At 58.6% G+C, this 25315-nt stretch overlaps 1 protein-coding gene across 3 annotated transcripts; it reads left to right on the top strand.

The window, feature by feature from the left end:
• On the top strand, nt 1–25315 carry LOC120648334 (target of rapamycin complex subunit LST8-like). Of its 3 annotated transcripts, XR_005664905.1 has the most exons (13): nt 1–266; nt 364–408; nt 499–620; nt 1348–1449; nt 1527–1639; nt 2095–2164; nt 7924–8001; nt 8087–8203; nt 8287–8381; nt 8527–8606; nt 8700–8759; nt 8837–9112; nt 25288–25315. XR_005664905.1 is itself a non-coding variant. In XM_039925076.1 (11 exons), the coding sequence occupies exons 2-11, from the start codon at nt 513–515 to the stop codon at nt 8962–8964; spliced, it is 951 nt and encodes a 316-aa protein (XP_039781010.1). In that variant the 5' UTR covers nt 1–266; nt 499–512; the 3' UTR covers nt 8965–9116. The 3 variants fall into 3 exon arrangements, 1 of the variants encoding a protein (XP_039781010.1); XR_005664904.1 differs by lacking the exon at nt 364–408; XM_039925076.1 differs by lacking the exons at nt 364–408; nt 25288–25315 and having other exon boundaries at nt 8837–9116.

Raw genomic sequence — 25315 nt, 5'->3', positions numbered from 1 at the left:
GTGCGATTTCTTTAGTTCTTTATGCCAGCCCAGTCCCAACAACTCCGCCACGGGAACGTGGGCCCACAGCCACCGCCGCCGCCGACGCCCGGCGCTTGCTCCTCCCGATCCAGACGGCCGGCGGCACGTCAGCGTCAGTCAACCCGAGGCCCTCCACGGGGCCACCCGGCGGTGCGCCTGGGCTGCGCCAGCGCCGCAGGACAGCGGGGGCTCGCAACCGCCGCTGGTCATCCAGCATCCTCGCCGCCTCGCCTCCGCTAGCCCCTGTAAGTGTGACTGCTCAGGCGTCGTGCCCTATTCCCTGGGCCTTGTCAGTTTGAATGCACTGGTGGGTGTATCTGAACTACTGGTTGTGTGGATCAGTTCGAGCCAACGGGTTTATGAATTTAGCAGGGTTTAGTGGTACAGGTACAACAAATGAAGTGTTTAACATAATTTTCCTCTAGAAGAATACCCAAAGGAGCACCCCCATATTTTGTAGTGTTGATGTATTGGCAGGCTAAAGGTGCAAAATGGCGCAACCTTCTGTCATTCTTGCAACTGCAAGCTATGATCACACAATCAGGTTTTGGGAAGCCAAGAGTGGCCGCTGTTATCGCACGATTCAGTACCCAGACTCTGTAAGTATTGACTCTGGGTTATTAGAACCCTTGTCATTCTGTTTGCATATACTCCATCTGTCTATCCATCAATGTAAGGCTAGTGTTTTTAGGAGAGTCTTAGAAGGTAAATTTGACCTTTAATTTCTCTTGCGATATACTGTCAGTTGCTAGAAAATCATTTTTTTCTCATAAAACCCCTTCAAACACGAGTATATGATGCAATTTTTGTACACAAAGTCCAGATATAATTTGACTAACCATTGCTCAATTTTTTTATAAACTTTGTCATTTTCAAATCAAAATACGTCTTCATTATGAGATAGAGGGAGTAGCAGATAAGATGTTTTCTTTATTGATTCCTTTTTTTTGACTGGTGAAAACAAATCATTATTAGATGCCAAGTTACTGCTGTTTGTTATAATCACGTTTCCTATATTTTCTTCTTTCATTTTGATAACCGCAGTAAGTTTTTTGTAGATGTACTCTTTATAAGAATCTTGGCTTAATATGAATATATGATCTTGGTCTGCATTTTTTATGCTACAAAACCAATGAGGCTGATTTGGATGGTTAAATTGAGCCTATCTTCATTGACATGCTGTGCAACAAAACAAAAATTGTTCTACTTACCCATAGTAACTTATGGACCAAAGCTTGGGCTATGATGATTCGCTTTAAGATTAGAGCAATCTAGTTTTATACCAATGTTATGTACCTCATGTGTATTGTAACCTATCATTTGCAGCAAGTTAATCGCCTTGAGATAACCCCAGACAAGCGTTTCTTAGCTGCTGCTGGCAACCCTCATATCCGTCTTTTTGACGTTAACTCAAATAGCCCTCAACCGGTATGTATCTGTTTACAACAGCAGCCATTGTGGACCATCATTTCCTTTTCCATATTTAATCAGAATGCACCTGGCAGGTAATTAGCTATGATTCACATACTAGTAATGTTATGGCTGTGGGGTTCCATTGTGATGGTAACTGGATGTACTCAGGTTCAGAGGATGGTACTGTGCGAATCTGGGATTTACGGTGAGATTTCAAAAACCTTTTGTCTTGGTTGGCTCCAATCTCTAGAGTTGCAAACCTTTTTTTTCTTGGCCTGCTATTCTTGTGTAATTTTCAACGACTATACTAAGTTATAAGTAGGAGGAAAATTCATTGCAAATCCATCTCCAGGTGTTATCATGCAAACCCACCAATCCACCATATAGTCCATCAGGTTGGTTCGGAGGGACTATATGTTTGGAAAAACAAATGTCACATGGAAGAGCATGATAGGCCCTAAAAAATTAAGAAATCATCTATGAACAATACCTCCACGTGATATCTAAATCTGAACCATCCACATTTCATACAACCTCTTATATGAGAATTTGCTACTACCCTTCTAATTTATGTACAATGCTTATGCTACCAATCTTCCGACCATAATTCATTTTATGCCTTTGATATTTGTCTTTGTTCTTGTGCATCTTTGGTTCCAGGACCGCGACTTGTCAGCGAGAATATGAAAGTCGAGCAGCTGTCAACACAGTAGTCCTACACCCAAATCAGGTTAGCATCATTTTATTCTGTTGTTGTCTTCTGCATACTTCAATACTGTCTTTAGGTAATGACTGGAATTTTCAGTTCCCTTGACAAACCTGTATTGCAATATGCTGACACATAGCGCCTGCATGCATGCAAATGTGAAACTTTTTTTTTCCTGTGTACACATAGCTTTCAACATTTAGTTGTGGTGCCTGATGTTAACTGTTGGAGTATATTGAGCCCATGTATAGAGGCCCATCCAGAGGCCCATGTTTAGGAACTATATATCCCACCCTTCTAGGGTTTGGAGGAATACATGTGACTATTCTCTCCTTAGCATGGTATCAGACTAATTCTTTTCCTCTCCTCCTCCCTAGCCAGCAGCCGCCGCCGCTGGCCGCCATGGCCGGCCGCCGGCGCCGCCCCTCCCGGCGCCGTCCCTCTTCTCTCCTTCCTCCTTCCCCCCCTCCCCTCATCTTCCTCTGCTGCCGGGCTGAGCTCTCCTGGCGCCGCCCCCTCCTCTGCCTGGGACGCGGCGGGCTCCTGGCCGCAGATCCAGCCCGCCGCCGCCATGCAGCCTGCAGCAGCTGGCACGAGCGCGGGTGCCGGGTCCAGGCCGGCCGCCGCCTTGGTCTCTACCCTGCCGCCCCCGGATGGCCCCACCGCAGATCCCGCAGCTGCTGCCGCCGCCGCCGCGGGTGCAGGCGCGTGGGCGAGCGCCGCCGTGCAGCGACTGCAGCAGAGCACCGCCGCCCTGCAGCCTCCTCCACTGCAGCTGGCAGCTCCCCTGCACAAGAGCTCCGCCGCCCTGCAGCAGGCCGCTCCCTTGCAGCAGGCAGCTCCCCTGCATCTCGCTCCCTTGCAGCAGAGCTCCGCCACCCTGCAGCAGGCAGCTCCCCTGCAGCAGGCGATGCAGGTGCATCCCTCCCCTGCTTCTGGCCTTGCAGCGGCCGCTGCCCTGCCCGTCGGTCCCTGGCGCGCCCCGGCCCCCGCCCTGGCGCCCCTGCAGCCGGGCGTGGGCGCCGCCGCCGGGCTCGCAGGTGCCCTGCAGTGCGTTGCCGCCGCCACTCCCGCTGCTCCCCTGCTCGCTGTTGCCGCCGCGGGCGCTGCCGGGGCTGTGGGCGCCGCCGGATTTGCTCCGGCCGCCGGCCCCTGGTGTGTCCTGCCCGCCGCCGGCTCCTGGCGCGCCCCGCCCGCCGCCGGTCCGCACGGCGCGGGCACCCCTCCTCTGCTCCAGGGCGCGGGCCACACCACCGCGGCTGCCGCCTCCCTCGCCGCCGCGCAGGCTCCGGCCGTCGCGCCCGCAGACCTGGCCGCCGCCGCCGCCTTTGTGGCCGTCGTCGCTCCCGCCGCGCACGCCGCGCAGGCCGCGCGGGCCGCCGCCTCCCTCGCCGCCGCGCGGGCCGTCGCGCCCGCCGCGCATGCTGCGCAAGCTGTCGCGCCCGTGCACGCCGCGCAGGCTCAGGCTGTCGCGCCCGCCGCGGCCATGCTCGCCGCTGCTGCTCCCCTGTTCGCGCCGTTCTGGACACCGCCCGCCCCACCCAGTCAGCAGCTGCCTTGGCCTAGGGGGTGGGACCAGGCCGCACTGGCGCAGTCCTTCAGCGCCATGGGACGGACGCCGCCGGTCAGCACCGAGTGGATCGCCGACTCGGGTGCCTCCTTCCACACCACCCCACATGTCGGTATCCTCTCTTCTGTCCGACCCCCACACCCCTCTTGTCCTTCTTCCATCATGGTTGGTGACGGGCCTTGCCTTCCTGTCACTGCCGTGGGTTCTGCTCCTGGCTCCTTTCGTCTTCCCAATGTCCTTGTTGCTCCTCAGATGGTTCATAACTTTCTTTCCATTCGTCAGTTTACAGCTGACAATTCTTGTTCCATCGAGTTTGATTCTTCTGGCCTCACTGTAAAGGATTCGGCCTCCCGGCGTCCGCTACTCCGGTGTGACAGCACGGGGCCCCTTTACACCCTTCGCCTTCCTTCTTCCGCTGCACCACTCTCGTCTTCTTCTTCGCCCTGGCTGTCTTGGTCTGCCGCTTTTGCCGCGACGCCGTCTTCCACCACTTGGCACCGTCGTCTTGGTCACCCTGGCCGCGACGTTCTGGCTCAGCTCGGTCGTAGTACCGATGTTCCTGGTACTAGGGCTCCTGCTCAGCCCCTCTGCCATGCGTGCCAGCTCGGTCGTCACGTTCGGCTCCCTTTTTCCTCTTCTTCTTCGCATGCGACGCGTGCATTCGATCTTGTTCACTGTGACCTGTGGACCTCTCCGGTACTTAGCCTTTCTGGTTATAAGTACTATCTGGTGGTGGTCGACGACTTCTCGCACTACTCTTGGACGTTTCCTTTGCGCGCCAAGTCTGAGACCTTCCCCACCCTCCTCCACTTCTTTGCCTGGGTGTCCACTCAGTTCGGCCTCACCGTTAAGGCCGTCCAGTGTGACAACGGGCGGGAGTTTGACAACTCCACCTCCCGTTCCTTCTTCCTGTCTCGGGGTGTTCAGCTGCGTATGTCTTGTCCGTATACCTCTCCTCAGAACGGCAAGGCTGAGCGGATGATTCGCACGACGAACGACATCGTGCGCACCCTTCTGATCCAGGCTTCCCTGCCCCGCGCTTCTGGGCTGAGAGCCTTCACACCGCCATCTACCTGCTCAACCGCCTTCCGTCCACTGCTTCTCCTGCCCCCACTCCACACCACGCTCTCTTCGGTACCCCTCCTCGCTACGACCACCTTCGGGTCTTCGGGTGTGCGTGTTACCCTAACACCTCCGCCACCGCTCCTCACAAGCTGGCGCCCCGCTCGACTCGTTGTGTTTTCCTCGGTTACTCCCCTGACCACAAGGGGTACCGATGCTTTGACCTCACCACTCGCCGCGTCCTGATCTCCCGACACGTCGTCTTCGACGAGTCGGATTTCCCCTGCTCCACCTCCTCTACACCTTCTCCTGACCCCGAGCTGGAGTCTCAGTTTCCGTCTGACCCGGTGGTTCAGCCACCGTTACGTGTCTGTCCTTTTCCTGCAGGTTTTCTCGGCGCGCCGGCACCGTTTCCGGTGATCCCTGCTGCGCCAAGCGCGGCCCCGGTGCCCGCGGTCGCGCCACGCGCGGTCCCCGGACCTCCGGTCATGCCGCGCGCGGACCCGGTGTCACCCGCTGCGCCACGCGCGGCCCTGGTGCCTTCCCCTGCACCTGCGCGGTACGCTCAGCCGGTGCAGGTGTACCGGCGCCGCTCGGCGCCGACCCCGACACCGCAGCGGTACGCTGAGCCGGTGCACGTGTCCCGGCGTCGTTCGGCGTCGACACCGGCACCGCCTCCTGCTCCAGAGGCACCTGCGACGCCGACACCGCCGCCGCCGCCGCCGCCACCTCCGGCTCCCTCTCGAGCCGAGCCGGAGGTGTACCACCCGCCGGTCATCCATCGGGATCCTCGGCATATACATCCCATGGTGACTCGGCGGATGGCGTCCCAGGCCGCGACTCTCTCCGCCACCGAGGGAGAGCCGCGTGTCTCTCCGGTACGCTCCTCTGTCCGCGACGCCTTGGCGGATCCTCACTGGCGTCGCGCGATGGAAGAGGAGTACGCGGCTCTTCTTGCCAACCAGACGTGGGACCTCGTGCCGCGTCCGTCTGGTTGCAATGTGGTGACTGGCAAGTGGATCTGGACGCACAAGCGTCGGGCTGACGGCACACTGGCACACTCAGCGACCTGGTGTGGACTATGATGAGACCTTCAGCCCGGTCGTGAAGCCCGCTACGGTGCGCACGGTCCTCTCGCTTGCGCTCTCGCGCACTTGGCCTGTGCACCAGCTGGACGTGAAGAATGCGTTTCTTCACGGCACCTTGTCCGAGACTGTCTACTGCTATCAGCCAGCGGGATTTGTGGACTCGAGTCGTCCGGATATGGTCTGCCGGCTCAACAAGTCTCTCTATGGTCTGAAGCAGGCTCCTCGGGCTTGGTACTCTCGGTTCGCCACGTTTTTGATGACACTGGGATTCACCGAGGCCAAGTCTGACACGTCTCTCTTCATCTACCGCCGTGGGGATGAGACTGCCTATCTGCTGCTATATGTCGATGACATTGTGCTCACAGCTTCCAGTCAGCAGTTGCTTCAGAGTGTCATCTCCTCTCTGCAGCAGGAGTTCGCTATGAAAGATCTCGGTCAGCTCCACCACTTCTTGGGCGTCACTGTTGAGCCTCGCCCGTCTGGTCTTCTCCTTCACCAGCGGCAGTACGCCCTCGATATTCTGGAGCGGGCTGGGATGACTGAGTGCAAGCCCTGCTCCACTCCAGTCGACACTCAGGCGAAGCTGTCTGCTCATCTGGGTGATCCGGTGGCTGATCCTACTGGCTACAGGAGTCTGGCCGGCGCTTTGCAGTACCTCACCTTCACCGGGCCGGACCTCACCTACGCTGTTCAGCAGGTCTGTCTCCATATGCATGATCCCCGGGAGTCACACCTTTCTGCGCTGAAGCGTCTCCTCCGGTACGTCCGTGGCATTGTGGACCTCGGCCTGGTACTGCACCGCTCGTCCTCTGCTGAGCTGGTGGTCTACACCGACGCTGACTGGGCTGGCTGCCCGGACACTCGTCGCTCCACCTCCGGCTACGCCGTCTTTCTGGGCGGCAACCTGGTCTCCTGGTCGTCCAAGCGGCAGCCGGTTGTCTCCCGCTCCAGTGCCGAGGCGGAGTACCGGGCTGTCGCCAACGGCGTGGCGGAGGCGTCCTGGCTACGACAGCTCTTGGCGGAGCTTCACAGCCCGCTCGCCAAGAGCACGCTCGTCTACTGCGACAACGTCAGCGTTGTGTACCTCTCCACCAACCCCGTCCAGCATCAGCGCTCGAAGCACGTGGAGATCGACCTACACTTCGTGCGCGACAGAGTCGCCATCGGCGATGTTCGGGTACTCCATGTCCCGACTATCTCCCAGTTTGCTGACATCTTCACCAAGGGGCTGCCCTCCTCGACCTTCTCGGAGTTTTGATCCAGCCTCAACGTAGCCGGTGGCTAGTTGTGGCTGCGGGGGGGTATTTGCCCTTTGTACTCTATTTGTACTCTCTTCTTGTCCAGTCTTGAACACCGCTGCGTCGGTAGTTCAGACTGCGGGGGGGTGTTAGCTTTTTTGTTGTCCAGTCTTGAACACCGCTGCGCCGGTAGTTCAGACTGTGGGGGGGGGGGGTTGGAGTATATTGAGCCCATGTATAGAGGCCCATCCAGAGGCCCATGTTTAGGAACTATGTATCCCACCCTTCTAGGGTTTGGAGGAATACATGTGACTATTCTCTCCTTAGCATTAACCAGTGATACAGTTTTTTTTTAAAAAAAAACAAGAGTTGGTGATACAGTTTGACTAGGCATATTAATGATAACACACACGGGTTTCTACTACTATTTCCATTGGCTTGCTAAAATTCAGTTTTCAGTTCCTCGGCGTTTTTTTTTTGTGGCTCTAAAAGATTAAATTTCAGTTGATACTAACTGTGCTGTGTCCTGTGGTGCTGTGCTACAAGGCTTATGTTATTGTGCCTCTGGAAGTTATGCTTTCAGCTAACTGCTTTAAGCAAAAGTTTAGGTAGTTTTATAAGCAACTCCATTGTGTAATAGATCCCAAGTCTCCCTCTGTTGATCTTCAGAGTCCCTTGTAACTTCATCTTATACATAAATTGAATAGTATTTATTAGAATGTCTCAGCACTTGAGGTAATTCTCGTTTCCCATTTTTTCTCCATGTGCTATTATATTGATTTCTTGCCGTTTGAATTTGGTAACATTGTATCCCCAAATTTTCAGAAAGAACTAATATCTGGTGATCAAAATGGAAACATACGTGTGTGGGATTTGGCTGCTAACTCATGCAGCTGTGAGTTGGTGAGTCAAAAAAATCCTTATTATGGTTCTTCTGGGGTAGGTGATACCCAAGAACATAATTGATGTGTTGATTCCATTTATCCAGGTACCAGAGGTGGATACTGCTGTAAGATCTCTGACAGTCATGTGGGATGGGAGTATGGTGGTTGCTGCAAATAACCGTGGGACATGTTATGTTTGGCGCCTACTTAAGGGTACACAGGTCAGTCAGTTGTACTGACCAAACAGCCGTACATGGTCACTTGTGATCTATAGATTTTTCAAACTGATTTAAGTCTTACGCAGACAATTACCTGCTTTGAACCCCTTCACAAATTGCAAGCTCATGATGGCTACATTCTAAAGTGCCTTCTTTCGCCAGAATTCTGCGATCCTAACAGGTAATGTGCTCGTTACATAGCTGTCCATTTATCAAAATGCATTTGACAGTAATATTCCATTCTAATGCGCCGTCTGCTCAACATAGCTCAAGAATCGCTTAACTCACTAACTCAGTACCACGTGCTCTTTCGGGAACTTTTGTAGGTATCTTGCGACAGCATCATCTGACAACACTGTAAAAATTTGGAATGTTGATGGCTTCAAGTTAGAAAGAACTTTAGTAGGTAATGTGTTTGAGTGTTTTTCAACAAATTAACCAAAACTTGTAAAATTTTCTAAATGTGATCCTGAAACATCGTGGGCTCTCAATTTATCAGGTCATCAACGCTGGGTTTGGGATTGCGTGTTCTCAGTTGATGGTGCTTATTTGATTACCGGTACAAACTACAGCTTACATCACTCTATGTTCCATATAATTCATGAGTTAATCGGATGATTTTTTTCTGCCATGCAGCTTCATCTGATACAACTGCGAGATTGTGGACGATGTCAACCGGAGAGGCCATCAGGGTGTACCAGGGACACCATAAGGCAACCGTCTGCTGTGCTCTACATGACGGGGCTGAATCAGCTCCCTCTTAAAGTCATAAGCACCGTATAACCTTGGATTCTGTACATAACTCTGACTGCCTAGTTTCCAGCATTGCTGTAACTTGAGAACATGCGGCTACCGTAGTGAAACAGTGCACAGCCATATTTGGGGTTTCGTGTGAAGTAATTTGGATGCTAGTTGTCGGTGTCCCGGCCCGGGGGCCCGGATTTCAACTGGTGAATGCTGCGTGTTTTCTCGTCCCAGATGATGATGCAAGAGGCAATCACAGTAACGCACGGTTTACCCTGGTTCCGGCCGCGGGGCCGTACGTCCAGCAGAGGGGGTGTGCGAGGGCACTGTATTATCTTGCACCCGGAGTGCTTGTAGTAGGGGTACAAGCGATGCGAGAGAGGGAGAGAAGCTCCCAAGTCTCGGCTAAGAGTGGAGTCGGTGGAGATGAGTGCTCTGTAGACCTTGCGCGTCCTCTTGAGGAGAGAAGCTAGAGAGACCAAGCAGACTAGAGTCCAGACCAGGGAGATCAGCCAGCCAGCCCCCGGTGAAGGATGCCCACCTCCTCCTTTTATAGGTATAAGTAGGGGTGGTGTACACGAGTGGGGGCATGGAAGTCGTCGTTTTCCCTTGAATCGCGGGGTTACAGTGGTCGGATACTGTAGGAAGTACATTGTGGGAAGGCGGCGTGCGTTGCTGTCGTCCTGGATTTCGTCCTTCGTCCTGTAGTGTTCCGGCGGTAGTTATGGCGCGGGATGGCTCCGGACCACCTGGTCGGGACGCAGGCGTGCACACTAGAAGGCCCGGGGGACACGTGGAGGTCCCGGTCCTCTGAGAGGAGGGGGGAGGTCCGGGACCCCACCCGTGTGTGATGCGCCGGACCCCTTCCCCAGAGGGAGGCGAGTCCGGGAGGTCGGCGGGAGCAGTACCGAGCCTGTCTTGTCCCGCGTCGCAGGTCCCAAGGCGCTGCCACAGTGTCCGGGATGGCGGTGTGGTGACCAGAGTCAGCGGATGGGACCCCGGTCATATCTACTGTGGGAGTGGCGGCCTGACGCCGCCCGTCCTTTGAGCCGTGGTGGAGTGGCTAGCTTTGAATGCCTTCGTACGGCGAGCGGTTGGGCGGCGGAGCCGTTTGTCCTTTGTGCCGACAGACGGCCTCGAGCGAGGCGGAGATGAGACACCGCTCGAGGGTAGATCCGCTACCCTCGAGCGAGGCGGAGGTGCGTTGCGTGATTGAGGGACCTTCGAGCGAGGCAGAGAATAAGTTACCCGCTCGAGGGTATATCCGCTACCCTCGAGCGAGGCGGAGATTGGTTTTCTGCTCGGGGGTAGTTTCGCTACCCTCGAGCGAGACGGAGATTGCCCAGCGGAACCGAGAGGGATCCTCGAACGAGGCGGAGATTGTTCAGTGGGTTCGAGGGGAATGTGAATGGGCCGTACGCTGGGCTTCTTTGAGTCCTTTCCTTTCCTCCGGACGGGAAGCAGGCCGTGGGCCTTCGTGGGCCCAGTTGCTTTAACAGGTGTTTGTGTTTTTTAAAGCGATATTAGTACCCCAATTAGGGTGTCCCTAATTGTGGTACCCGACAGTAGCCCCCGAGGCTTTGGTCGAGTCAAGGGATTCGGCCAAAGGGTATTTCGGCGATTTCTCCCTTGATGTGATCGGAGACTGCCGTGCCCCCGCCAGGCGCGCCTGGGCGCCGGCCCGGCGGATGTGACAACTCGTCAGACGGGGTAGTGCGCCTGCGGGCAGGGTGCTCGAGGCGCGTGCCCTTTTGTTTGTTTGTTTGAAGGACGAAACGTGTCCGTGTGCTGAGGGGGGCCAGGGCGACGGTGGCGCCCGATGCTTGGCAGCTGGCGCTTTCGTCGCGCTGCCCCGCACGCAGGGCCTTGGCCCCGGCGTTCCTGGTCGCCTTGCGGCGCGCCGTTCGAGGGCAGCCGGCCAGAGCCAACGCTGCACCGCTTGGCGTCCAGGGGATCAGCTCCGCTTTATTTCGTTCGGTCGCTTCTCGGCGCGGTGACCGAGGGCATCCTCTGTTCGTGGAGTGGCGCGTCGTCACGGACGATACAAGCCTCCGCTCTTCGCCAATCGTGAAGCTTTGTGCCCGGCGCAGCTATAAATAGGGGTCGTGGGGTTCCCTTTCTTCTCCATCCTCCCAGCTCTTTCTTCCAGCGTTGCCCAACTCTTGTAATGTTTCCTTTGTCTTTTTGTGACCAGCCCCCAGATGGGGTGGCCTGGCTTTTTTAGGCTTTTGGCGCTAGAGGAATGCTTGCGAGCGGTTGGGGAAGACCGGAGTGGGCGTGCGCTCCATCCCTTAGGTTCAGTGGGATCAGCAGAAGAGCATTGGGCCCGTGGGATCCTGCTTCTGCGATGTCCCCTAGCCTGAAGGGGATGGAGACGCCTGACCATGGCGTTCGTGCCAGGTTGGGCGGCTGTTCTTTGCATCGTCCCCCCAGGCGACAAGGTTGCTCTCGGGGAGACGGTGCGGAGGGCGCTGTCCGCCAGCTCGACCCCCCGCATGGTCTTCGGTGGAGGAGATGCTAGAAGAAGGCTTGCGAGGAAAGCATCCCGCTGGACCCGTGTGGTCTGGGGGCTGGTCCTCGCATCCCTAGCAGCCTCGCTGTTGCGTCAGCTAGGGGCCCGGTGCCTTTCTTCGTCGCCCGCTCCTCCCCAAGACAGGGAAAATTGCCACGTAGGTGGCAACATGTTTGTATCTTTCGATGGCTTCGTGCCGGTAACCGTTTGTAATCTTTATTCGTATTGAGCAATAAAGTCCCCTTTCTCCTCTGCGGGGAGGATTACCGAGGGTATAGGGGTGTACATAGAGTTACGACCCTCGAATATGTGTGAAGTCTCCTTCGCGGGGGCGCGTCAGCGCACCCACGGGTGTAGCCCCCGAGGCCTTGGAGGAGCGTTTGTGCTCGTCCAAGGGTTGCAAACGTTGTCCCACTGGGTAGCTTTACTGGGATGGCCGTCCAGCGTCTTTTTCAGCCGGCATCGGCACTTTTTCAGCCGGCCTCGGCATTCTTAGTGCTGGTACAACGACCCGGCGTTCCGCTTAGCTATTAGGGGAGCGTACGTTAATAGCGGAGGGTTTGATCAGACACATGGAGCTTCACAATGGACGGTCGTCGACTTATTCGAGGGTGTGGTTTGCACCGTGGCGTGCGGGGAGCCCCCGAGCCCAGGCCCGTGTGAAGGCGTTCCGGAGAAACCCTCGACTTTGATTACGACCCTCGTCGCCCTTCCGCAGGGAGGAGGGGTGAAGCACACCATGCTACCCATGCCCGGGCCGCGAGCTATGGCTGCTTCTGTGAGCTATTAGCGGGTTGTTCAAGCGGACGTCCGTGCCCCGTTCGATAGGGGTCGGCTCGTGGTCCATAGACACGTCTCATAAAGCGCTCGCGAGGGTTCGCTAGGCGGGGCTCGAACCCATTCGGTAGGGTTCGAGGGCTCGATGCTCTCCCTCAATGGGATCCCCCTTCTAGGCACCCTCGACTGGCCTTGAACACTGCGTAGGATGTCTCGAACTCCGCGCTCGAGGGTAGCTTGTATGGCACATCCCCGCAGTCCCTGACTCTGGTGATCTGGGGCGCCTGTCGAACCCCCTGAAGGGCCAGGCTTCGACCCCCTGATCAGTAAGGCCTCGAAATGCGATTCCTTCGAGGGTAGAGAGACCCCTATGAAGGAATATTCCGTCGTGGTCTGAAAACGTTGCAGAGCCGCGAGCCACGCGCGCGCGCGGTTCTTCCGCCGGTAGCTGGCGACGTGGCCCGATTTGTGCGGCACGGTGTGGGCGCGCCTTTTCAGGCGACAGCCTCGGGCAAACGAAGCGGCGTGGGAGGCGGCTGACGGATGGGATAGCGCAACAGTCGCGCCGCGCCCGCCGGTTACCGTGCCGCATTTATTGCGGCGTGCGCGCGTGGGGGACTCCGCGGTCGTGGGGCCCATCCGTCAGCGATAGCAAAATCTACCGCATTCAATGCGGTAGATTTAGGCCGTGGCTACGGATGCGCCCGACTAGATGAATAAATACGAAGAGAAAGTGGGCGTTTTGGGTTCACCTGGCCATTTGCCTTCATCCTGTTTCGCCTTCTCTGCCTCCGTCGCCTCCTGAACCCATAGCCAAGAGCGAGAAGGAGAAAGGAGAAAGAGAGAGAGAGACTTAGCCATTTCGGAGCCTTCCCTTTCGCATCCCCCCTCGACTCTCGGAGATGTCGGACATCCAGGAGCCCTTGCCATGGGGGAAGTCCTCCGCCACCGAGGCGGTGCTGGAGCAGCTGGTCGCCGAGCGGCTGCTGCCGCGGAACCCGGACTTGGGGGCTCCGGCGTGGATTTCCCCGCACCCGGACGAGACCGAGCCGAAGCCCCCGCAGGGCTACGTCGTAAGCTTCGTGCGCCTCCACGAACGGGGCTTCGGCGTCCCCGTCAGCAAGTTCATGAGGGCCCTGTGTGAGTACTACGGAGTGGAGCTGCACAACTTCAGCCCCAACTCCATCTCGCAGGCGGCGGTCTTCGTCGCCGTCTGCGAGGGGTACCTCGGCATCGACGTCCACTGGGATCTCTGGATCCACCTGTTCCGCGGCGAGCTCTTCGTCGAAAACGTGCGGAACCAGCCGAGGCGGTTTGCGCGCGCCGGTGGCCTGACGCTTCATGTCCGCCCGAACCGGAGGAACCTTTACATCACAAGCAAGATGACGACGAACAACTCCGGGTGGAGCCGAGGGTGGTTCTACCTTCGAAACTTCAGTGGCACGCTCCCGGCATTTACCAACAAGGTTCTTCGGGAGCGTCCGGCGAAGTGGGACTGGGGGGTGTCGCCCCCGGCGCAACAAGCCAGGCTCGAGGGCCTCACCGATGCGCTGGCGCGTTTGGCGAGGAAGGGGTTGACAGCGGCGGCCGTCATCGCGAACTTTCACCGGCAGAGGGTGATCCCTCTCGTGGAGAGGGCCCTGCCGATTTACCAGCTCACCCCCGGGAGCGAGGTCGAAGGCTCGAGGACGTCGAGCAAGCTTCTCTCCCACACCAACGCCGCCCGGAGGGCGAGGTACGCGGTGGCAGAGTTTCCCCAAGATCCCGCGGATCTTTGGAGGATCAAGATGCGCCCCGAGCCGGGGTATATTTCCCTGGTGGGTTTTGGCTTCGAACTCGTCGTGCGTCGTATAATTCCCCTTTCCTGACCCTTTCTCCGGTGTGTTTTTACAGGGGTTGAGGTGCGGCACCTCGAGGCCCCCGGTCCCAGAACAGCGCCTGATCAATCGCCTCCACGCGGAGAAGATGAAGAGGCGGAAGGACGCGGCGGAGACAAAGGCCGAGAGGAAGAGGAAGAGGAAGGCGAAGCACGACAAGGCGTGCAAGCTCGCTCGCTCGGAGGGGAAGGCGCGGCCCGCCACACCCGAGTCCTCGAAGGAGGATGAGGAGGAGGCCTCGGACCCCGAGGACTACGTTCCGAGGAGGGACGGAGAGGGCGCGAGCCCCCCACCGTTCTACCTGTGGGACGAGGAAGAGGGAGCGACCGTGGTACCAGTGGAGCCGAGGGCCGCAGGGGGGCCATCGGCGAATCCCTCCCTCGAGGCTGCGGTGCTTGAGTCATCCCCGTCATCGGCAGCCGAGGAGACGCCCGCGCCCCATGTGCTGATCCGTGGCGCCGAGGCTGCGGCGGGAGAGGAGTCGTCCGTGCTGGCAGCCTCGAGCCGCCGGGCCGACACGAGGGGGGCGCCTTCGGGGCAGTCTTCGAGGGACGGCTCGATGCCCCGGGCTCGAAGGAGCGCCACGAGGAAGCGGAGCATGAGTGCTCGATCTGGGTAAGTATTTTGGATTTTGTTTTTGTTGCGTATCTGGTGGATTTCTCGATCCTGCTCAACTCGCGTCTCTTGATTTTCAGCCCCGGGGCCGTTCCCAAAGATGCGGTGCAGCTCGCCCCGGCCAAGGCTCTCAAGACCGGGGCGCGCAGCACGCCGCACACGGCACCGCAACCCCAGCCTGCTGTGGATCTCGAGGCGGCGGCCGCGAGGCTACGAGAGGCCCTGGCCCGAGGGGCCCGGGCGGCGCAGCAGGCTCGGGCACAAGAGGAAGGCGACGCCGGCCAGAGTGGCGCCGAAGCGACTGCTCAGGCCGACGATGCCGAGGGGACCGGCCGGGGCGGTGCCGGTGGCGCCGACCAGGCGGCCATCGATATTGAGGCCGGTCAGGGCGACGCGGCCCGCGCCGCCCGACTGGATACGGAAGGAGAAGCTGGCGGGGGCGAGCAGGAGTGCCCTGCCGGTGGCGCAGAGGAGGATACTCTCGTCCATGAGCCCCCGAGGGTCGAGGGCGAGGGCCTCGCAGAGGACATGGCACAAGAGGCGCCAGAGATAGAAGGAGCCCCCATCTCGGAGCCCACCGAGGCCCGGGACGAGGGTACCGTCGCGATAGTGCCCGTGCCCACGGCGCAGGAGGGCGCAACGGCGGTGGTGGAGCTGCCAGACAGCAGCGAGGAGTACGGGGACTCGATGGATATCGACCCCGCTGCTGCGGCGAGCGCCGCCGCACATATTGCCGAGTTCGCGTCGGCCAGCGCGGGCGTGCTTGAAGCGGGGGCGTCGGAGGGGAGCCACCTCGGGGTTATCGTCCCGTCCGGTGTCCCCTGAGAGTTCTTTCGCAAGGAGCAGGAGGAGGAGGAGGCCTGGAACAAGTAGATGGGCGTTGGGCGCGAGATCTTGCAGGACCTCGACCGCGCTTATCAGCTTCATCAGAATGCGGATTACCAGGTCAGCCAGGTAAATATTTCCCGCCGAAAATTGATCGGATTTGGTTTTAGTTTTACGTGTCTTCACCCACGCCGTTCCCCTTTGCAGCAGCTGAGGGAAATCTCGCGCGAGAAGAGCGTCGAGATGAACCGGCTGTACTCCCAGATGAGCCAGCTCGGGCAACACAACGCCGAGCTGGTGCTCAAAAATATCGACGCCAACACAAAAATGGCCGATCTGAGGGCGCGTCAGCAGGCGCTGGATGAGGAACTGGCCCGGGTCACCGATGAGCGGGACGCCCAGAGGGCGGCAACAGAGCAGAAGGCCCGGGAGGCCGAGGCGCAAGCCGCCGAGCTGCAGCGCCTTCGGACGGCGCTCGAGGATAGAGCTCGGGAGGCTGAGGCGCAGAGCGCCGAGCTGCAACGCCTCAGCGCCACTCTCGAGCAGCAGAAGGCCGAGCTCCTCCACAAAGAGGTGGCCATGGTTGCGCTCGCCGGGACCCTCCAGGAACAGGGTGTGGCCCTCGAAGAGAGGGAGGTGGCCCTCCAGAACATGGGGGCTAGCCTTAAGGAAAAAGAAGCCTCCTTGTCCTCGCTCGAGGAGGCCGCCCGTACCCAGAGGGAGGAGGCGCAGAAGAACATGGCGGGCGAGTACCTTCGATTTTCCGTTGATTTGTTTCTTTTCGTAGCTAATGTTGATTTCCTTTACTCAGAGCTGAGGCAAAAGGTGGCGGACGAGACCGCGGCGAAGGAAGCGGTTCACACCGCGCTCACGGCGGCACAGATGGAGTTTGCTGAGCTGGAGCAGACCGCCGTGAGTGTGTGTCAAGAGCTTGAGGGGGATGGTGCCGTCTCGGGCAGTTCGGTGATCAGCCGCCTTCGCGCGTTAGGCGGCCGGATTGCCGAACACGCCAAGAGTACCTTCCACCTCGGTGTCCTGCGGGCTCTCGCCGTGGCCTCGGCGCATTACCTCATGGATCTCCAAAGGGTGTCGTCGGGGTACGTCGTGCCCGATGATGCTGACGCGGACGCCGCATCGGCCATCATGGATGAAGCCGACGCGGCCGCGGAGGAGTTCGCCACCGTCCTTGCCGAGAAGCTCGAGGCGGACATCCCTCCCATCGCCGAATTCGACGCCCCTGAAGACCCGCAAGGGGGGATGGTAGCCTGTAGAACAGTTGGGCCTCGAAGCCCATGTAAATAGATTAGTGTTTATGTCATAGTCGCACTTTGTTATCGCATCCTATGAGTATAAGAGATTTCATAATTTGAATGTGTGGCCCATCGAGACCTTGTGTGTTCGAGCCTGTGTTTCTTTACTTTATTTCCGTGTTCTTCGTATGCGACTTAGATAAACATCTGCGAGGAAGTTCACGTTCATAAGCAACGTAGGCGTAGGGTGGTGAGGGGGGGTGCCGTATCCCGGAGGCGTAGGCGGCCCCTCGACTCGGCCGGCCCCGTACCGTAGTTGCTTACGCCTCGCGTCCGTTTTTCCAAGGATACGAGAAACTTAGGGTCGAGACGGAAATATTTCGAAAAACATTGGCGACTTTTTGGGGACGTTCGGGGGTTCCCCCCGTAATAGCCCCCGAGGGAGGCTCGGCTTTGCCGAAGGTAAAGCCGGGCGTACCTCAGTGTTAACGCGCATCCTAGCCTTCGAGGGCCCGGACAGTTCCCAAAAACAAGCCAGTAAAGCGTACTTTATTATTTTGGGAAATTGAAGATACAAGTACGAGCAAATGCACAAAAACTTGAAATTTCTAGGGATAAAAACGACGTAGCTGTTGTATATTCCAAGCGTTGGTGAGGACTTCGCCTTTTTCGTTGGCCAGCTTGTACGTGCCGGGCTTGAGCACCTTGGCGATTATGTACAGTCCTTCCCATGGAGGTGAGAGCTTGTGGCGGCCCCTGTTGTCTTGTCGAAGCCTTAGCACCAAGTCCCCTTCGTTGAGGTCTCGGCGCCGGACCCTCTGCGCTTGATACCTTCGCAAGGACTGTTGGTAGCGCGCAGAGTGGAGGAGCGCCATGTCTCGAGCCTCGTCCACTTGGTCCAGCGAGTCTTCGCGAGCTCGCTGGTTTCGTTGCTCTTGATATGCCTTGAGCCTCGGCGATCCGTACTCCAAGTCAGTGGGGAGGATAGCCTCGGCACCATAGACCAGGAAGAACGGAGAAAAGCCCGTGGCTCTGCTCGGGGTCGTCCTCAGGCTCCAGATGACCGAGGGTAGCTCCGTGAGCCACCTCCGGCCAAACTTGTTCAGCTTGTTGAAGATTCTTGGTTTTAGTCCTTGGAGGATCATGCCGTTGGCACGCTCTACTTGCCTGTTCGTCCGCGGGTGTGCCACAGCCGACCAGTCCACACGTATGTGGAAGCTGTCGCAGAACGCCAAGAACTTCTTGCCTGTGAACTGGGTGCCGTTGTCGGTGATGATCGAGTTCGGGACCCCGAACCTGAAGACGATGTCAGTGAAGAATTGGACTGCTTGCTCGGATTTGATCTTGCCGATGGGTCGAGCCTCGATCCACTTGGAGAATTTGTCGACCGCCACCAGCAAGTGGGTGAAGCCCCCGGGCGCCTTTTTTAGCGGACCGACGAGGTCCAGTCCCCACACAGCAAACGGCCATGTGATGGGGATCGTCTGCAGGGCATGAGCCGGGAGGTGTGTTTTTCGAGTGTAGAATTGGCAACCCTCGCAAGTCCGTACGACGTCAGTGGCGTCGGCGACCGCGGTGGGCCAGTAAAAGCCTTGCTGAAACGCGTTACCCATGAGGGTGCGTGGCGCGGCGTGGTGGCCGCAGACGCCAGCATGGATGTCGCGGATCAGCTCCTTGCCCTCGGGGATGGGGATGCATCGTTGCAGGACACCCGAGGGGCCACGCTTGTGTAGCTCATTGTCGATTAGGACGAAGGACTTGGCCCGCCTGGCGAGGCGTCGCGCCTGAGCGTGGTCCGAGGGTAAGATCCCTCGAACTATCCAGTCAAGGTACTGGACGCGCCAGTCTTGCGAAGTGGGGGCCTCGTCAACTTCCATTGCTTCGGCCTCGTCCGAGGAGGTGGTCCCGAGGTCAAAGTCCATGGGCGGACGAGGGGCTTGGCTCCGTCGGTTGATTGAACTCGACGGAGGGCTTGGCGATGTCGCGAGCGAAGACGTTCGGGGGGACGGTGGTCCGCCCTGAAGCTATCTTGGCCAGTTCGTCGGCGTCCTCGTTATACTTGCGCGGGACATGATTGAGCTCAAGGCCGTCGAACTTGTCCTCGAGGCGGCGTACTGCGTTGCAGTACGCCTCCATCTTCGGGTCGTGACAGCTAGACTCCTACATGACTTGATCGACGACAAGTTGAGAGTCCCGCGTATGTCGAGGCGTTTGACGCTAAGTTCGATGGCAATGCGGAGGCCACCAAGGAGGGCCTCATACTCCGCCATGTTGTTCGAAGTAGGGAAATGCAAATGGATTACGTATCGTATGTGTTCGCCGAGGGGTGAGATGAAGAGGAGGCCGGCACCGGCGCCGGTTTTCATCACCGACCCGTCAAAGTACATAGTCCAGCATTCGCCCTGGATTTGCGATGGGGGTAGCTGAGTGTCCGTCCACTCAGCCACGAAGTCAGCCAAGATTTGGGACTTGATTGCCTTGCGAGGGGCGTAAGTGAGTGTTTCTCCCATCAGCTCCACAGACCATTTGGCAATTCTACCCTCGGCTTCCCGGTTGCGAGCTATCTCTCCCAAGGGGAAAGATGAGACCACGGTGACGGGGTGAGCCTCGAAGTAGTGGCGCAGCTTGCGCCGAGCCAAAACCACTGCGTAGAGCAGTTTTTGAATCTGTGGATAGCGCGTCTTAGTTTCAGACAACACCTCGCTGATGTAATACACTGGTCGTTGGACGGGCTGAGCATGGCCCTCTTCTTGTCTTTCGACCACGATCACCGCGCTGACCACTTGGGTCGTCGCGGCTACGTACAGATAGAGGGGCTCGCCGTCCGTAGGCGGTGTGAGAATGGGAGCTCGAGTGAGAGATGCCTTCAGCCTTTCGAGGGCTTCTTGAGCTTTGGGGGTCCACGTGAAGTGCTCGGTTTTCCTCAAGAGTCGGTACAGGGGTAAGCCTTTCTCGCCGAGACGCGAGATAAAACGGCTAAGGGACGCTAGGCATCCCATGACCCTCTGTACCCCCTTCAAGTCTCGGGTCGGGTCAGGGTTGGGTTCGATGCCCCGCTGGGAGACAACGAAACCCAAGAGCATGCCTCGAGGCACCCCGAATACGCACTTCTCAGGATTTAGTTTTACCCCTTTGGCCCGTAGGCAGTCGAATGCGATCCTGAGATCAGCAACCAGGTCGTCTGCCTTCCTGGATTTCACAACGATATCGTCGACATATGCTTCTACGCTGCACCCGAGATGGTCTTCGAAAACGTGGAGCATACACCGTTGATAGGTGGCTCCGGCGTTTCTGAGGCCAAAGGGCATCGTAACGTAGCAGTACATGCCGAAAGGTGTGATAAAAGAAGTCGCGAGCTGGTCGGACTCTTTCATCTTGATTTGGTGGTAACCGGAGTAAGCATCAAGAAAGGACAAGAGCTCACATCCCGCAGTAGTGTCTACAATCTGATCGATTCGTGGCAAAGGAAAGGGGACCTTCGGACATGTCTTATTCAAACTAGTGTAGTCTACACACATCCTCCAGCTCCCACTCTTTTTCTTCACTAATACTGGGTTAGCTAGCCACTCGGGATGGAATACCTCTTTGATGAATCCGGCCGCCAGAAGTTTCTGCAACTCCTCGCCGATCGCCCGGCGCTTGAGCTCGTCGAAGCGTCTTAGGCGCTGCTTCACCAGCTTGGAGTTGGGTCGGACATCAAGAGAGTGCTCGGCGACCTCCCGCGGTATGCCAGGCATGTCCGCGGGGCTCCACGCAAAGATATCTGCGTTGGCGCGGAGGAAATCGACGAGCACCACTTCCTATTTGTCGTCGAGGGTGGCGCTGATCTGCAACACCTTGTCGTCGGAGTGGCTTGGGTCGAGGGGTACTTTCTTGATACCCTCGGCGGGCTCGAAGCTCCCGGCGTGTCGGTGCGTGGAGTCTAAGGCCTCGCTCGCCATTTTGTCGAGGGTGGCTGCGAGGGCCTCGTCCTCCGCTTGAGCTTCCGCGCGCTCAACGCACTCAACGTCGCACTCGTAGGCGTGCTCGAACGAAGAGCCAATGGTGATGACGCCCTTTGGACCCGGCATTTTGAGTTTGAGGTAGGTGTAGTTGGGGACGGCCATAAACTTGGCGTAGCAAGGACGACCAAGGATGGCATGATAGGACCCTCGAAATCCCACCACCTCGAAAGTGAGTACCTCCTTGAGGAAGTTGGCTGCTGTGCCGAAGCACACAGGCAGATCGATCAGGCCGAGGGGTTGGACTCGCTTCCCCGGCGCAACGCCATGGAATGGCGACTTGCTGGGGCGAAGCTTGTCTAGTCCGATCCCCATGAGCTCCAAGGTTGGGGTGTACATGATGTTGAGGCCGCTGCCTCCGTCCATGAGCACCTTGGAGAAGCGGGTGTTGCCGATGATGGGGTCGACAACGAGCGGGTACCGTCCCGGATGCGGGACGTAGTCGGGGTGGTCCTCGCGGCCAAAGGCAATGGTATCCTTCGACCAGTCGAGGTAGGATGGCGTGGCTTTGGTGACGGAGAAGACCTCGCGGCGCTCGCGCTCGCGCTGCCGAGAAGTCATATTCGTCATTGCTCCTCCAAAGATGAAGAAGGCGTTCTCCACTGGGGGGAACTCGTCATCTCCACCTTTGTCGCCCGCATCCTTCTTCTTGTCTTCGTCGCGATGTGCGACGCGGTTATAGTACTTCTTGAGCATTTCGCACTGCTCGAGGGTATGGTTGACCGGCCCCTTGTAGTAAGGGCACGATTTCTTAAGCATGTCGTCGAACTGGCCACCGCCACCTCGAGGGGGGCCTCGAGGACCTTTGCGGTCTGGGGGCGGCAGCGAAGGCCTCCTCGGAGTCCTCCGCCCGCCCCGACTCACGCTGGTTTGGTGGGACCGGCTTCTTTCCCTTCCTCCCCCGCTTCAATTTCTTGGCGGGGGCGTTGGGCTTGACGCTGCCGCCCTCCACGGGCGCATCGTCCTTGCGCTTGCTCGATTTGTCGTCGAAGATGGCACCAACAGCCTCCTCGCCGGCGGCGAAGTTGGTGGCAGCGTCGAACAACTCGTTGGTATTAACGGGTCGGCTTCTCGCGAGCTCATGCACCAGATTCCTGCACGTCGTACCCTCGAGGAAAGCGTTAATGACCTCGATGTGGGTGACGCTGGGGAGCTCGGTGCACTGCTTGGAGAAGCGCCGCACGTAGTCACGCAGGGATTCGCGGGGCTTCTGACGACACCCTTTGAGGTCCTAGGAGTTCCCAGGGCGCACGTACGTGCCCTGGAAATTGCCCACGAAGATGTGGACCAAGTCGGCCCAGTCGTGGATCTGGCTCGCAGGCAGGTGCTCGAGCCACGTTCGTGTGGCGTCAGCAAGATGGAGAGGAAGGTTGCGGATGATGGCCGCGTCCTCCGTCGCGCCGCCTAGCTGGCATGCTAGGCGGTAGTCGTTAAGCCAGACCGCAGGATCAGTCTCGCCCGAGTATTTGACGAGGGTGTTGGGTTGTCGGAAGCGCGGGGGAAAAGGCGCGGTTCGAAACTCCCGGCTGAACACCCGGGTGCCCGGAGGCTCTGGTGACTCACCCCTGTCGTGCTCGGGGTCGAAGCGTCCACCCCGTCGAGGGGTGTACCTCCTGCCGTCGATGACGTTGCGGGCGTCGCCGTCGCCGGCGTGTCCGCGAGTGTCACGGATTCGCTCCCTTACGAGAACTCTCCCGATGCGCTCGTGCACCGAGGGTGCCCTCGCAGCGGGCACTATGGCTGTCTTGCCCCTCCCCGCTGGGGGTGTGTGCACAGAAACCTCACGGTCCTGGTGCGCCGTCCCATCACACTGCTCCGGGGCCTTCGAGCGCATGCGAGACGCAGAACTCTCGGCCTGCTGGACGGCAGCTTGCTCGATGAGCTCTTGTGCCTCGCGGCGCAGGTTGCGGCCCGAAGGTGTCGATGGCTCGGGCATAGCTTGGAGTAGGTAAGCCGCAGCGACGAGCTTCTCGCCCGCCGTTTGCAGTTCCGGAGATTTGTCGACGTCGGCGTCGGCCAGGATGCGCTCCCGGGCGACTCGTCCCGCCGCCTGGGCATGTGTACCGCGCGCGGTACGCTGCTGCTCAAGTGCGGCGCGCAGCTCCTGGGTTTGCCGACGCTGCTCGTCGAGCTTGGCTTGAAGCTCTTTGAGCTGCGCCAGCTGGGCCTGTCGCGCCGCCGAGCTTGACGAGGAAGGTGCTGCAGGCGGGTTCGCCGGCTGCTTTGCCCGCGCGTCCGCCCCGGCTTCCCCGTCGTTGCCCGGGGCGTTGTCGTTTTGCTCGTCCGCAAGGTCCACCATGAAGCACTCCCGGGAAGGATCAAAATCCCCCTCGCTGGAGTCTTCGGAGCAGGTGAGGCAGTAGGCCGTCGCCAGCTGGAACGAGCGAAGAGCGTCGGGGTCGTAGACCCCGAAGTAGTCCTCGGCCTCCTCGGCCGCGAAGTTGTTCATGAAGAAGTTGACGTCGTCGGCGATCGAGCTCGCCGTCTCGGGGTAGGATTCGTCGAGGGACGACGCAATGAGGTTGCGGATCGATAGAAGATGATGACCCGGCAGATCCTCATACTCGGTGAGGTTAGTGCTGATTGAAGAGGCGTAAGTGCGAGCGGCAGTGTTGCGCATCCCGAAGGGGAAGGGCGAGGGCGAAGTCGAGCCCCCCTGGGAGGCATTAGCGCCGCTGCAGGTGACGGTGCCGGCACAGATGATGCCGAGGCACGCGGTGACGAAACGGTGACCCCGTTCGCCTCGATGGTGGGTTGCGACATGCCAGCCTCGACCCACGTGGAGGAGTTGTGACGTGCCGTGCGACGACGCTCCGCGCGCGCTTGTCGCGAACGCTGACCCGAGCGCCTGTCGCGCCGGGCTGGCGTAGTCGGAGCGATGGGGTTGCGTCTGGGCGAGAGGAGCCGCATGAGGTAACCGTTGCCGGTCGCTCTGAACTCGAGACTCCCGAACCAGATCACAAACCCAGCGGGGAGCGGATCCGAGACACCCATGGGATATGGGTTGGATCTGCTCGCCATCCCTGGAGATCAAATGGGAAAAATAGAGAAAAAATGACACGCCGCGGTCCCCTACCTGGCGCGCCAACTGTCGGTGTCCCGGCCCGGGGGCCCGGATCCCAACTGGTGAATGCTGCGTGTTTTCTCGTCCCAGATGATGATGCAAGAGGCAATCACAGTAACGCACGGTTTACCCTGGTTCCGGCCGCGGGGCCATACGTCCAGCAGAGGGGGTGTGCGAGGGCACTGTATTATCTTGCACCCGGAGTGTTTGTAGTAGGGGGTACAAGCGAGGCGAGAGAGGGAGAGAAGCTCCCAAGTCTCGGCTAAGAGTGGAGTCGGTGGAGATGAGTGCTCTGTAGACCTTGCGCGTCCTCTTGAGGAGAGAGGCCAGAGAGACCAAGCAGACTAGAGTCCAGACCAGGGAGATCAGCCAGCCCCCGGTGAAGGAAGCCCACCTCCTCCTTTTATAGGTATAAGGAGGGGTGGTGTACACGAGTGGGGGCATGGAAGTCGTCGTTTTCCCTTGAATCGCGGAGTTACAGTGGTCGGATACTGTAGGAAGTACACTGTGGGAAGGCGGCGTGCGTTGTTGTCGTCCTGGATTTCGTCCTTCGTCCTGTAGTGTTCCGGCGGTAGTTATGGCGCGGGATGGCTCCGGACCACCTGGTTGGGACGCAGGCGTGCACACTAGAAGGCCCGGGGGACACGTGGAGGTCCCGGTCCTCTGAGAGGAGGGGGGAGGTCCGGGACCCCACCCGTGTGTGATGCGCCGGACCCCTTCCCCAGAGGGAGGCGAGTCCGGGAGGTCGGCGGGAGCAGTACCGAGCCTGTCTTGTCCCGCGTCGCAGGTCCCAAGGCGCTGCCACAGCGTCCGGGATGGCGGTGTGGTGACCAGAGTCAGCGGATGGGACCCCGGTCATATCTACTGTGGGAGTGGCGGCCTGACGCCGCCCGTCCTTTAAGCCGTGGTGGAGTGGCTAGCTTTGAATGCCTTCGTACGGCGAGCGGTTGGGCGGCGGAGCCGTTTGTCCTTTGTGCCGACAGACGGCCTCGAGCGAGGCGGAGATGAGACACCGCTCGAGGGTAGATCCGCTACCCTCGAGCGAGGCGGAGGTGCGTTGCGTGATTGAGGGACCTTCGAGCGAGGCAGAGAATAAGTTACCCGCTCGAGGGTATATCCGCTACCCTCGAGCGAGGCGGAGATTGGTTTTCTGCTCGGGGGTAGTTTCGCTACCCTCGAGCGAGACGGAGATTGCCCAGCGGAACCGAGAGGGACCCTCGAACGAGGCGGAGATTGTTCAGTGGGTTCGAGGGGAATGTGAATGGGCCGTACGCTGGGCTTCTTTGAGTCCTTTCCTTTCCTCCGGACGGGAAGCAGGCCGTGGACCTTCGTGGGCCCAGTTGCTTTAACAGGTGTTTGTGTTTTTTAAAGCGATCTTAGTACCCCAATTAGGGTGTCCCTAATTGTGGTACCCGACACTAGTAGTATTTGTCAAACTGTTTTAGGAATA

This window comes from Panicum virgatum, chromosome 9K (genome assembly GCF_016808335.1).
Source record: "Panicum virgatum strain AP13 chromosome 9K, P.virgatum_v5, whole genome shotgun sequence".
In the NCBI taxonomy this organism is placed as follows: domain Eukaryota; kingdom Viridiplantae; phylum Streptophyta; class Magnoliopsida; order Poales; family Poaceae; genus Panicum; species Panicum virgatum.
The sequence above is the reverse complement of the archived record's forward strand: the minus strand, read 5'-3'. Positions and strand labels throughout refer to the sequence as shown.